The 13,696-nt window shown below is 38.7% G+C and overlaps 1 protein-coding gene across 2 annotated transcripts in view; it reads left to right on the top strand.

Moving 5' to 3' along the window:
• Positions 1–13,696, top strand: part of MYOM3 (myomesin 3) — a 103,692-nt gene that overhangs the window by 48,916 nt on the left and 41,080 nt on the right. For both annotated transcript variants that reach the window (XM_075195389.1, XM_075195388.1), the window contains exons 8-12: positions 934–978; positions 3,203–3,343; positions 3,593–3,754; positions 9,102–9,243; positions 10,819–11,018. In XM_075195389.1, coding sequence (XP_075051490.1) covers positions 934–978; positions 3,203–3,343; positions 3,593–3,754; positions 9,102–9,243; positions 10,819–11,018 — 690 coding nt within the window. The remainder of the gene's footprint in view (positions 1–933; positions 979–3,202; positions 3,344–3,592; positions 3,755–9,101; positions 9,244–10,818; positions 11,019–13,696) is intronic.

Raw genomic sequence — 13,696 nt, 5'->3', positions numbered from 1 at the left:
TTATTAAACAAAAGACTCCCCAAAACCATCCTTTATCAATGCATTAATCACCTAACTCCAAAAAATATATACACACCACATATTGCTCCTTGCGGTGCCCCGTCGACAATGACAGGTCAAAAGGTTGGTTACTAGCTAACCAATACAGAGCAGCTTCTCTCTGATTGGTTAGTAACGGTTAGACCACACATTCATTCTAACTGCAATAAACTATTGATATAATGTAGCACATTTATACATTTTGTCAGTGGACTATGTTGTATCAATATAATTCATTGCAACTAAATCCTATATGGCATCTAGCGGCTACTAAACAATCAGAGCGGCTTTCCCATGGTCAGGCAATAAAACCCAAGCTGCTTTGTATAGGTTAGTTTGCCTTCTACCTACAATAGGCAATTGTCAAATATTTTGTGAACAACAGTGAATAATGACTGTGCCTCAAAACCACATTGAGTAAAAAAAAGTTTTGCTCACTCCCATCGAGCTGGAGTGTGTGTATAAATTACTGTGCCCCCAGCATATGCGGTATGAGAAGGGCAAGGTGATAAGATCAAATCACTGTGGCTCTGTCAGGGGGCTGTGATTATGTGAATCGTATTATTAATCACTGCCCCCACTGGGATCCTGGAGGGTGCCTGCTCTCCCGGCACTCCCAAAATTCAGGAGCCTCCCAGACATTTCGGGAGAGTAGGCAAGTATGATTGTACTAATGCTAAAAGTTATACAACGCTCTTATGTATGTTCACCCTCAAGAATGAGCCTTGATTATTTTATTATTTTATTATTCCAAAAGCACTTCCATGCATCAAAATTCAGAGTGTTAATCACACACTGTGATCTTTGGAAAAAACACTGTAGTAAAAAAAACACTTATATTCTGTTACTTATAGCTGATAACCTAGAATCACTTGTATATATTTTTTCTTTCAGAATACCATGGGTTAAAATCAGGCTGGGATTCTGTTACATATCCATGTGAGTAAACTAACAGTACTGATTCTGGGATGTTCATGACACTCAGATGAAAATGTTGATTTGCACTTTGAATCAGTGATAAATTCATTATCATAGGGTATTGTAAATATTTTAGATAGTTTTAGGTTTTATTTTTGTGTGGACACAATAATATAAAGGGTAATTTACAAACCTCAAAAGATGCAGACATGAACTCCTTTTTTGTATTTGCGCAAGGTTGTCTAGTTGTCCACCTAAAGCATGTGCAAAGTACACACACACTAGGGGATATATTTACTAAACTGTGAGTTTGAAAAGTAGAGATGTTGCCTATAGCAACCAATCAGATTCTAGCTATAATTTATTTTGTACATTCTACAAAATGACAGCTAGAATCTGATTGGTTGCTATATTATTATTATTATTATTATTATTATTATTATCCTTTATTTGTTAGGCGCCACAAGAGTTGCGCAGAGCCGTACACAGCACAAACAGTAGACTAAACAAGGTGAAACATTACACACAGTAAACAAAAAATACCAAAACTTCAGAGACTCCAGGCAGGCTAATGAAGTAAAGACGGAGCAAAAGAACAGGTATGGAGAACAAAGGGAAGAGGGCCCTGCTCAAATGAGCTTACATCCTAAGGGAGGGTAGACAGAACTCAGGTACACAGGGAGCAAGTTGAAAAAGTGGGGAGAGAACAGGGGGCTGGGAGGAGAGAGGGGGAGAACAGGCGGAGGAGATGAGATGAGGGGGTTAGGTGGAAGGTTGGTAGGCTTTTAGGAACAAGTATGTTTTGAGTGTCTTCTTGAAGGAGGACAGATTGGGAGAAAGACGGATGGAGCGAGGGAGGTCATTCCAGTGAAGGGGGGCAGCACGGGAGAAGTCTTGGATTCTGGAGTGGGAAGAGGTGATCAGAGTGGAGGAGAGGCGACGGTCATTGGCTATAGACAACATCTCCACTTTTTCAAACCTGTAGTTTAGTAAATATACCACTTGGTGGTGTTTTAAAACACCCATGAAAATGAAAGATGTGCCTACATTTGCAGATACTCCAGAGAGCTGCTACAAAATCCAGCCTACTTTCACTTGAGGAACATCCCCTTCATTAATTTAAACTTACATTTTTCTAAAATACTGTTACTTTAATTTATTTATATCTTAAATTGATCATGATTGTGTCTTTATAACTTTTTTATGTGTTTGTGTCTCTATTACATTGTTCAATGTGCGCTTACAAATGCGTTTTAGTAGCAAAATGTATGCTAGTATAAGGACAAGGTTGAGTTTCCTGCACCTCTGACCAGAATTAAGGTTCTTTTGTAGGGAGCAAAAAAATCTCTACTCCTACAGGTAAAGCGGGCAACTCCTCCCTGAATGCGGATTTTACACCTACACTAACTCATATAATCTGTTCCGCAAAATGAAACACTCATGCTCTATTCCACACTTAGCAAGGTAGTCCCCCCAATCCGCCCTTATTAGTGACCCTTAGTATCTACAAATGCAAGTTAAAAAGAAACAACTACTGGTCATTGCCTATATAAATTTTAGACCATAATAGGGAAAATGTTATATATTCTATACAAACAGTTGTGTATTTGGCATTTACATACTTCAATGTGTATAGAGTTGTGCAAATCTAAATGTAGAAAATGTGTTTGCGCCTGGATCGTGTACAATGCTAAATTCTTAAAATTCTTAAAATATTCTCCAATACAGAACTTGCTCCTAAAGTGCTGAAGGATTTTATATGTATGTTGGAACACCACTGAAATCATATAGAATCTTTAACAATGTTCTATACCAGCGGTTCTTAAGCAGGGGCGCGTACACCCCTGGGGGTGCAAGAAAGCATTTCTAGGGGTGTGAGTAGTAACAATAGGTTTTTAACTTTCAGATTTGTAATCTAAAATTATAAATTTGACTCGACTGTACTATGTACTCACAGAAGCCATGATACACTGGCAAACGCTACGACGATATGACCCCACTACTACCTACTGCAATTTTCTAACCATAAAATCTTAACATATTTTTCAAGGGGGTGTGAGAACATATTTTGAGATTTAATGGAGAGCTTATCACTAAGAAGGTTAAGAACAGCTGAATCTAGAGTGATATGAGAATTGATCTCTTTGCATTATTAGTCATTTATTGCTTGGTTGTGTCATCACTGTTCTTTACTGTGCACGATACCTCTTCCTGAGAGCCTGAACTCTGCTCTACTTTGTTTAAGCTTTGTTACCAGCCTATGAAGGAGGATTCACCAGTGTCTTGGGGCCAGTGTTTACCAGGGAGAAGGAATCATTTGCCCTGTCCTGTTCTGTTTCCTCCAGCCTTGAGAGACACAAGCCGAGCGTCCAGTGGTTTAGGGATGGTATGTGAGTTGTTCTACTTTATAGATAACAACATCTGCAGCATTTCACTAATAATTCAACAAACTGCAGGAAATAAGAAGGCTCTATTACAATTGTTTTGATAACGGAACCCTTATGTAAAATGTACATTTAGAAACGTTAATAAATAGGTGACACATGTTATCTCCTATTAGACATTTACAAGTAGCCATTAAAGATGGCAGCCATACACATGTGTGTGATCTACAGTTTAGTTTTCTATTCAACAGGGACATTACTGAAAGAGACAGAGGGCAGGGAGATAAGCTGTGTGGGATGTGAAGTGTCTCTCAGTGGGTCTCCTGCTTTCAAAGAAGATGAAGGATTCTATACAGTCTGTGTGCCCGCTGCATCTGGGCATCAGGAGCAAACTGCATATATGTTTGTGAGAGGTAAGCAGAATCAAATCTGGTCTTCATCAGTGTTTTCTCCATGTTCAACCCTGATCTAGAGATGATTTTTGTGCTCAGCTGGTGAGCTATCATTCTTTATATAAACCAGCAGCCATAGAATATTAATTCTTCCAATGAAGCTCCATTATTCTGCATCTTCCACCACAGAGATTATTATTAAGTTTGGAGTTATTAAATAATATATATGTGACACATATTTTTACACCTAAGCAACGTATTTCAGCTTTATCCCCTTACCCTTAAAAATTTGTCTCATGCAAACATAGACATAATCACAGACATGGGTATAGATTCTGACAGTTGCAAACGGACTGCACTAAAACTAAAATCGGTACATCTCTTTAAGTCATAGCATTATATTCTGTCTCACGTATGATAATTAGATGGTTATATCCATAGCAGGGATTCTCAGCCTGTGCAAGTTGTATCAGGGACCATATTTGAAGTCCTTTCTAAATGAAGGTGCCACAAGGATTATTAGCACCACCTCTTTTTTGGCTTCTTCCAAATAAATCCTTGTAGTGAACTATTTATTTTTCTGTGTCAGTGGTGGGCGGAGGAGAGCTCCTGAAATGGAAGGCTCATGTTTTATGGTGTGTTTCTTTGAGTGATGTACACTTCCATTTCCTTCACATAGTTACTGCCAATTTTGAAAGGACATGAGGCGGTAGAAACAGAACATTTGTCAAGTCATAGACAATATACCGTCACATTGGAATTGGCTTATAACGTTATGAGAAGTACAGATACTAACTGGTTCAGTGCCTGAGGGGAACATATAATAGAAATTGCATGTACATCCCTGATAATAATAACACAGTTGACTCAGAGACCATTGAGCTCTCCTACTTCTGTGACATCATCGAATAAGAAATATAGAATTGATACCATCCAATAGTTCACATGTCTCTAGGGCTCATTTACTAACAATGCATTTAAGTGCAAATGTTGCACTAAACCACAACAACCAATCAGCAATTATCATTTTTCTGTCCAGTGCAAGGAAAAACAATGAAAGCGAGTGTCTGATTGGCTGCTATGGAATAGTGTAATTTTGCACCTAAATGTCATGTTAGTAAATAATGCCGAAGTTATGCTTTGGTTTTTTTTATTAACAGGAACACCCATGCAACTTCTGTCTCATGTTCCCCTAAAACACCAGATTTCATTGGAATTACAGTTTATGTACCTATGTTTCAGCAACTTCCAATCTGGCGCTATAACATTATTTGGATGTAGGACCAGTGGCATAACTACCACCAGAGCAGCCCATGTAGAGATGGGGGCCCAACGATACATGTCCTTCCCCATTCTGCTTTTCTAAGCATTCACAGGGGCCAGAGCATGTGCAGTGAGGCCCTGTTTGGGCTTTCAGTTATGAACTCTGCCCCCACACATGCTCATAAAAGCAGAGTGGATAGACATTTATCTTCACCAGGAAAATTGATCAATTAATCAATCATCAAGTGTTAAACCCTCTGTAAGGCCAATCCAATCACTTGCCTATATATAGGAGATACTGTACTGTCTAGGAGGAACATGTGGACATGACCAAACAACTTTAGATATGCTGTATTGTACAGAACTAGAAAGGTAAAATTGATGTTTGTGATATAAAAATTGATATCAAAACAAATCATGTCAAACCTTTTTCCGCCTTTAATGTGACCTTGCACCCAACAAAATTCAAGTGAAAAACAAATAGATAAAAAAGAAAAAAAAGAAAAAAAAGAAAAAACCCTAAATACCCTGATTGCATAACTTGTACACCCCTAAAGGAATACTTTGTGGAAGCACATTTGCATTATTATAGCAATGATGAATCTTTTTGAAAACATCTCTATAAACTTCGCACACCTGGACTTTGCAATTTTATCCCACTTTTTCCTGCAAAAAAAGTTCAAGGTCCATTGTGAGGGGATCTCCTGTGCACACGGTCGGGGACGGTCGCCTGGTAGTTCCGACCGGGGGCGCCCTGTTGCTAGGCAGCAGGTGCGCAGCATCCCTGCCTGTCCTTGCGCCGTCAGCCCATTGTTAGGCAGTGGGAAGCTTTTCGGATTTGGAGTTTCTGACCGCCTACTCCTTTCTCCATCACACTCCTTCTGCCTCTATTTAATCTCTGCTCTGGCACCATTAGGTTGCCAGAGTATTAGGTCTCCTGTCTCCAGCATTATTTGCATGTTCTTGCTCCTTTTGGTTGGACCCGGCTTTCTTTGACTACTCTTCTGGATTGTGTCCATTATTACCTACTGTTGTGACCTCGTCTTCCTGACCATTCTCCTGGATTTCGCTCTTCTCGTCTGATCATTGTGACCTCGGCCTGTCTGACCACTCTGTGGATCTACCTTCGGTACCGTCTCGTCCTGATTGGCTTGACCCAGTATCGTTCTGACCATTCTCAATCTCTACACTGGTAACTGTCTTGGAGGACCGCGACCTGCATACCCTTTGAAGCTAAGCCCAAACCTCCTTGCGGGGGTCCCTGGTGAATACCAGGGGTACGTTAGACTTCGCACCCCCTTGTTCAGTGGCGTAAATACCAGTTAGTGGTTTCAGTACATCTAAGAGTCTACAGTGTACCTCTGAGTCTGACAAATATCTTGCACTTGCACTATCTTTGCACTATTCATTATGCCTGACTAGAGCCCCAGTCCCAACTGCAAAAAAGCAGCCCTAAAGCATGATGCTGCCACCACCATGCTTTACAGTAGGTATGATGTTTTTTGTATGATGAGCTGTGTTGTTTTTGCACCAAACATATCGTTTAGCGTTAAGGTCAAAAGGTTCAGCCTTGGACTCACTAGACAATTATACATTTTCCAACATGGTTTCGGATGATTGAATGTATTTTTTGCAAAATTTAGGCCGTCATGAATGTTCTGTTTTGTGAAAAATGGCTTCCGTCTTGTAACCCTGCTCCATAGTCCAGACACGAGCGGAATATGGGAGATTATTGCAAGTGACCAGTTTCTGCCAGAAATTTCTGCAGCTCCTTTAGTGTTGCCTCTTGGTAGCCTCCTTGATGAATGTTATCCTGTCATCAATTTTGGAAGGACATCCTGATTTTGGCAATGTCCCTGTTGTGCCAGAACTTCTCCATTTATGGATGACAGTATTCACAATGTTTAATGGAACATGTAATGCCTTTGAAATTATTTTACACCCCTTTCTTGATTCTCCCTTTCAACAATGAGCTCCTGTAGATGTTTTGAAAGCATTTTGTGAACCATGGGTATCCCAGTAAGATGCAACCAATAAAACTGCAAGGAGATCCTACAGGAACAGCTGATGTTTATCTGTGATTAAGACTTCATCGCTCACTATTATTGCTGCCAGGAATATACTAATTACATTTGAACATTATTTTGAATGTAATTGCGTAACTCTGAACACAGCTACAGTCTCATAATAATAAAGTATGCACAGCTATGCAACCAGGATAGTTTAGGCTTTTTGTTTTACTTTTTTTATATAAAAAAAATGTTTTTCACTTGGGGCTTTACATCACAAATACCTGAAATTTCCATAAGGGCATACTTGCCTACTCTCCCGGAATTCCTGGGAGGCTCCTGAAGTTCGGGGAGTCCTCAAAGACTCCCGAAAGAGTAGGCAAAGCTCCCGCATTTAATCTTAAAAGTTGGAATGTATGCATAAGGGTATGTAGACTTTTTATTCCCATTGTATGTCCAATTAAATACATATAACACTGACATTTGTGTTTTGCAAAAAGCAACAATCCCTGAATTCAGAAGTGAAGCCTTTAGGTACAATTAATTTTAGTTTAGCACATGTATGAATATATTGCAGTTTACTGTATTATTAGTATGTTACAACTGATTTATTAAGATAAATGTACTATTCTATATAATGTTCTAGCCAGGAGAGTAACAATGCAAACTATCCTCTCCTCCCTCGGTGAACAGTTGCCTGGTTGCTGTGTGATTATCAAGGATTTCACTACCTGCAAATGTGATAATATAGTACAGAAGTTTTTAAAATAAGCAATTAAATATTTTTTTTTCAACTGTTATCAGTAATTTGCAACAGATTTTGAGCCCCTAATGAGTTAAGTCTCCTAATGGGCTGTTGACTCTAGAGCACTGAAACTGCAGTCTAGCACAAGCACTGTGTTACCTTTTTACCCAGAGGTTTATGAACCCAACATGAAACCATCTTATCTTATGTAACAGAGCGAGATAGGTCATAATACAAATAATAACTCCACAGACAACACACAGATTGTACAATAGAAAACTGAGTTATTTCAGATCTGTAGTTCTGTTATCACTATTAAAAATAGACCTGCTTTCCTAATTGTCAACTGTTCCTAATTAATAGAGCAGGCCTGAGGTTTTCAAGATTTGCCCCTTGAAATTTGTGTCCCTGGAAAAATCCCTATTTTTCAACATTGATCAATGCGATGTGCAATAAAATTCCTCCTTTTGAGTTTAATTATTACAATTAAATCCTATTATCTGGCCTGTAACAATTAACTTGTATTGAGAAGCATTTTAAAAAAAAATTATAATCAGAGGTTGATGTGGAAATTTGGAAGAGGCAGTATGGAAATTTAGAAGTGAGGGTAGGGGAAATGTAATGTTAGTCAGTGGATCTTGATAGTTTTAATATGAAGACAGTAGGAGACGTGGTGGCTTGGCATACCACTGTATATGCCCCCACTTCCACCACTGGATATAATTCAATAAACTTGTTAGAATGGGAATTGCAATGTTTCACTGGGGCGGTATTGCATGTGACCCTGTGACCCTGTGACATGCTTAGATTCACCTGCTCAGCTGCAAAGTGTCCCTGGAAACTATCATAAAATATTGGCAAGTACCTTGCTTTAGTTTAGTTAGAACTTCTAACAGGCCACAGATGCAGTGGCGCACGCAGGGGGGGTTTCTGGGTCTCCAGAAACACCCCCCCTCCGCTAACTTAGTGCCAACCATAGCGGCACTGTACTATACAGCAGCCACGATGCCGTCAAAGAAGCATCCGCGGCGGTGCTGTATTGTATACAGCACCGCCGCGGACGCTTCTTTACAGCGCTGCGGCTGCTGTATATTACAGTGCTCGCTGCCGAAACGGAGCTGCTGTGCTCTCTATCACATGTTTTGTTTTTTGGGGGTTTTTTTGTCAGGGGGCGCCCCTGAGATGGAATACACAGTTTAGTTTTATTTACAGTTGCTGTATTTTTTTTCACATATTAGCTTTCATATTTTCAAGAGTACTTGTGTATTCAACATGAACCCATATTAGCCAGTAAATTACCCATATACATCAGATTGTATACATTTTATTGAATAAAACAATTTTTGTGTAGATGCTGAGCCAGAGAATGCTGGAGTGCCAGGGTCTCCGCTCTGTGTGCGGTGCCATGATGTGCAGAAAGATTGTCTCATTTTATCCTGGATTCCTCCGAGTGAGGACAGAGGAAGCCCCATTTGTGGTTACTACATTGAGAGGTGAGTACAATTTAAAGCAAGAGACATAATATGGGTCATTAAAGAAGAGCATCATCTATCAGGGCACACACATCTGCACTCACACATAAAGAAATATATATAAAAGTACCATTAATATACTCAGTCCAAATACTATAATAAAGCTGGTATCCCTCTTGGTTCACACAGAGGTGGGCCCTTTTGGACAATCATTGGTTGAGCAAGATTCTCTAACAGGCCCTGGAGAAGCTCAGAACTCGGGAACCAACTCAGAGGTCAAGACATAGAAGCTGTACACACACAAACTAATATCTAGGCAGCTGCAGACCACATCATTCTCTCTCCCCTCACATGATAGGTCATGGACACCCATCACTTTGATATCCTCTCCATACTAAAGGGTATAAGGCAAGATAGTGACAATTTTACACAATCTTATTTTAGGCTCCATTCATTATAGGCACTGCTTTACGACCTAAAACCTCATAGTTCCTCTTTTGTACAGCTCCAATTTTCTTTTTGAACAGTTCATTAGTAATCATCTCTTTGGAGATCTGCACAACCCCTTGACACGTACTGATATATTTATCAGTATCTCATGCTCCCACATCAGAAAAATATATACATTTTGACCTCTTACTTCCTAAACATCTGCAAAACATAAAGAAGAACTCCACCTACAATTTTAGAGTATGTTTTGGATGGAGTTCAGTAACCAATAATGGTCCTTTAATGTATTTATTTCTGCTGCTACCAGTATCAGAACTGAAAGCCCAAATTGGGACTTCATAATGAATGTGTGGGGCCCATATATATTCTGCGAAGAGAACACCAGGGGCATTAAGAGCAGATGTACTGGCATCCCCAGACACTGTCAACAAAAGATGTTGCTCTGTGGCCCAATGATGGAGTGTTACACTCCTGGCTATTACCCCTTAGCTGTATTTACAGACAGCTGAGTTGTGAGTGTAATTCCCATTCACTTCCTATTCACTAACCTGTCTTAGTTACAGAAAGAAGAGCATCATTGGACTGTTAAGTTTTCAAAGGAATTAATCTTTAGAGAATTGATTTCTGTTCCTGCAAATATGTTCTCAACAAATTCCAACTTGCTGATATCACCAGTTCTAGTATTAAGATAGCACTCTGGCACTGTGAATAACATTTGTAACCTACAATTAAATATTTAGGGGGGTATTCAATTGACGGCGTGATCGCCGAAAATCGAGCGCTCGAAAAATATTACCGTTAATATGGTAATTACTCGCTAAATTTCAGCTCGCAGCTGCCTGAGCCGCGAGCTGAAATCCAGCGAGTAAATTACTGTATTAACAGTTTTTATGCGCAGGATTACCGTATTAACGGTAATATTTTTCGAGCGCTCGATTTTCGGCGATCACGCCGTCAATTGAATACCCCCCTTAGATTGTAACACTTTCTGATTTGCTTACATTTTATATTTTTGTATACATAACTAAACTTTAACAGGAATTCAGGAAACTTAGTATATAATGCATTGAAAATGGTTTTCTGTTTTTCATGCTGATATCAAAAGTATGTTGTACCCTGTAGCTAAACTTTTATGTCTCCCCTAAGATTTGACATGTCAACACATCAGTGGATACGGGTCAATGAAATTCCAGCAAAGATCTGCAGATTTCCTGTATCTGGCCTCATTGTAGGAAATACATATCAGTTCAGAGTAAGAGCACTCAACCAAGTTGGCATTAGTAATCCATCAAAGCCTAGTGAGCCAGTGACTATGAGAGATTTGTCTCGGGATGAAAAAGCAATAGGTTTGTACAGGGTCAATATTATATATAATGATATTGATATGATAGAAAGTACTATAATAATGCTGTATAACGTTATATGTTTATATACAACCATACATTTGTTTTGTGTTCTACATTGTATATATTGATAAGTTTATTTATTTGATGCCACACAAAAAAAGAACACTGAGGGGAATATTCAATTGACGGCGGGATCGCGGAAAAGCCCGCGCTCGAAAAATATTACCGTTAATACGGTAATATTGCGCGTAAATACCGTTAATGCGGTAATTTACTTGCTGGGTTTCAGCTCGCAGCTCAGGGAGCTTCGAGCTGAAATCCAGCGAGATATTACCGTATTAACGGTAATATTTTTTGAGCTCGGGCTTTGCGGCGATTCCGCCGTCAATTGAATATCCCCTTAGGGGCATATTCAATTGACGGCGGGGTCGCCAAAATCCCGCGCTCAAAAAATATTACCTTTAATACGGTAATATCTCGCTGGATTTCAGCTCGCAGCTCCCATATTAACGGTTTTCCCGCGCAGGATTACCGTAATAACGGTAATATTTTTTGAGCACGGGATTTTCGGCGATCCCGCCGTCAATTGAATATGCCCCTTACACTGCAAAAACTATGAGGCTGCAATGCTTCTTTACCTACACAGGTGTACCTCTTTTTCTGCCAATCGATTTTATGGTGCACATCCATTTTATTGTCTTTGGAAACACCCCCATAAAATTACTCTCCACCTAATGTTGCTGGCAGATAAGGAAGAGATCAGCGAAACATGTGTTGGCACAAGCTACAAGTGAGTGTGTTAAATAACTTAGTTATCAAGCCAGTTAACAATGCACTATAGCAAAATTAGTTGGACCTACGAAGGAACAGAATATCTGTTCTCCTAATAAATGTAGGGGCAGATGGAGCATAAAGAGAGATATTATTTGTATGCCCAAAGCAGCATATAGGTTTGATATACCTATGTGTGATAATGCATATATATAATTGAAACCACTGTGCATCTATAACTCCAATTGGTAATCTAGGATTATAACATTTTGTGAAGTTTACAATTATGGAATGACTGATCATATGTGAAATCTAAAGCCCTCAAACTGAATACTTTAGGAGAATGCTTGGAAACATTAGATCACAGCAAGATTTTCTTATATAGAAACTGTGCAGCACAATACTCACTAATGTTCATGTGAGCATCCATAAGTGGAATGCAATAGTTACTTTGTAAGAACTAATAAGATTGCAACATTATTACAACACCCATACAACTAAGTAGTGCATCACTATTACTACATACTATACAGAATATCTCTATAGGAGTAATCACAACACACACAGCAGCAAAGTTAAATCACAATTTTGTCTCTTTTCAAATACCATTCTGATTTTATTTTGCTGATTATTTCAAATGACTATAGTCATGGATGTCATATTGCTTTAAGAAAGTCATTAAAGGTTACATTTGAATTGCCTTCACAGTGCATCATTATAAAAGATTTTTCTCTCTTACTTTGAAATTTGTGAATTAGGTGAGATAAGCACCTCACTTCAGGCTGCAGACTATAAAGGGACAGGAAGGATATATTATTTTTAAATATAAATGTAACAAAACCTTTCATTTTTTATTTTTGGTCATGTCAGGACTGTATGACCCAACCTTTAAGCTGCCCTTTGCTGCCTGTCACTGGGAACAGTAATTGGTCAATCAATAATTACAAATCCTCCTACTGCAGTGTGATCACCTTTGGTTACAGCAGAAATAAAAATATTGGACAGAACCTATGTTCATATTGCAGCACCAGATATAGTTAACTATATTTAATATATTTATATTCACTTCATTTGCCTTTCATTGCTGGAAAGTCCTATCCATATATGTATCATGACTTTCAATTAGAAGTAAAGATGCAACAATCATATTACTAAAATTCAGTGACTTGTCTTAGTACTGCAAGAAGAGGTTCACACACTGGTCTATTACTATCTTCTAACTGGTTTTATTCCCTGATAACCATTATCAAGCATTGTGTCTATGTTGCGCAAATTACCTAACATCATCAGCAATATGGCAGTGTGTGTGTCACCATAACTGCTCTGCATTCATAATAAAATTAAGAACACCTTACTTACATGACACACTCTTCATATATAGTTATGTTTTGCTTTCATTGACCGCTGCATTCCGTCATGGAACACCTTCAAAGTTACCATGTTGCACAGCTGGGTTGGACCTGTTTCCTAATTCCAGGCAGATAAGAGCAGAAGGTGCATTAATACCTAAATATTAAGGGCCATTCAGAGTTGCAACGCAAATCAGGGTTTTTTTTGCTCCAAAAAGTTGCACACAATAGTGTATTTTTGCCCATATTCAGTAAAGTACTCATCTCAACTTGCATCCATAATTGTCAATGAGCACTAGTAGCATTTGTACAATCATTATGGTGTGTTATGTTATTAAAGTACCCTCGTATTTTAATAAGAAATAATTATAACATTTTTATTAAGGAAATAGCCACATGTGAAACAAAATAAAGTCTTTATTTTTTTTATGTGATGAAAATAAAACACACACAAAGAAGTGACTGCTTAATTTTGTTAAAGCTGGTGAGTTGATTATGTATTCATCCAATCATCGGTGACAAGCTGTTGTTGCTGTTCTTCATTATAATTAGTGTGTA

This window comes from Mixophyes fleayi, chromosome 2 (assembly GCF_038048845.1).
Source record: "Mixophyes fleayi isolate aMixFle1 chromosome 2, aMixFle1.hap1, whole genome shotgun sequence".
Lineage (NCBI taxonomy): Eukaryota > Metazoa > Chordata > Amphibia > Anura > Limnodynastidae > Mixophyes > Mixophyes fleayi.
Note: the sequence above shows the minus strand (reverse complement) of the source record. Positions and strands in the feature narration are given on the sequence as shown.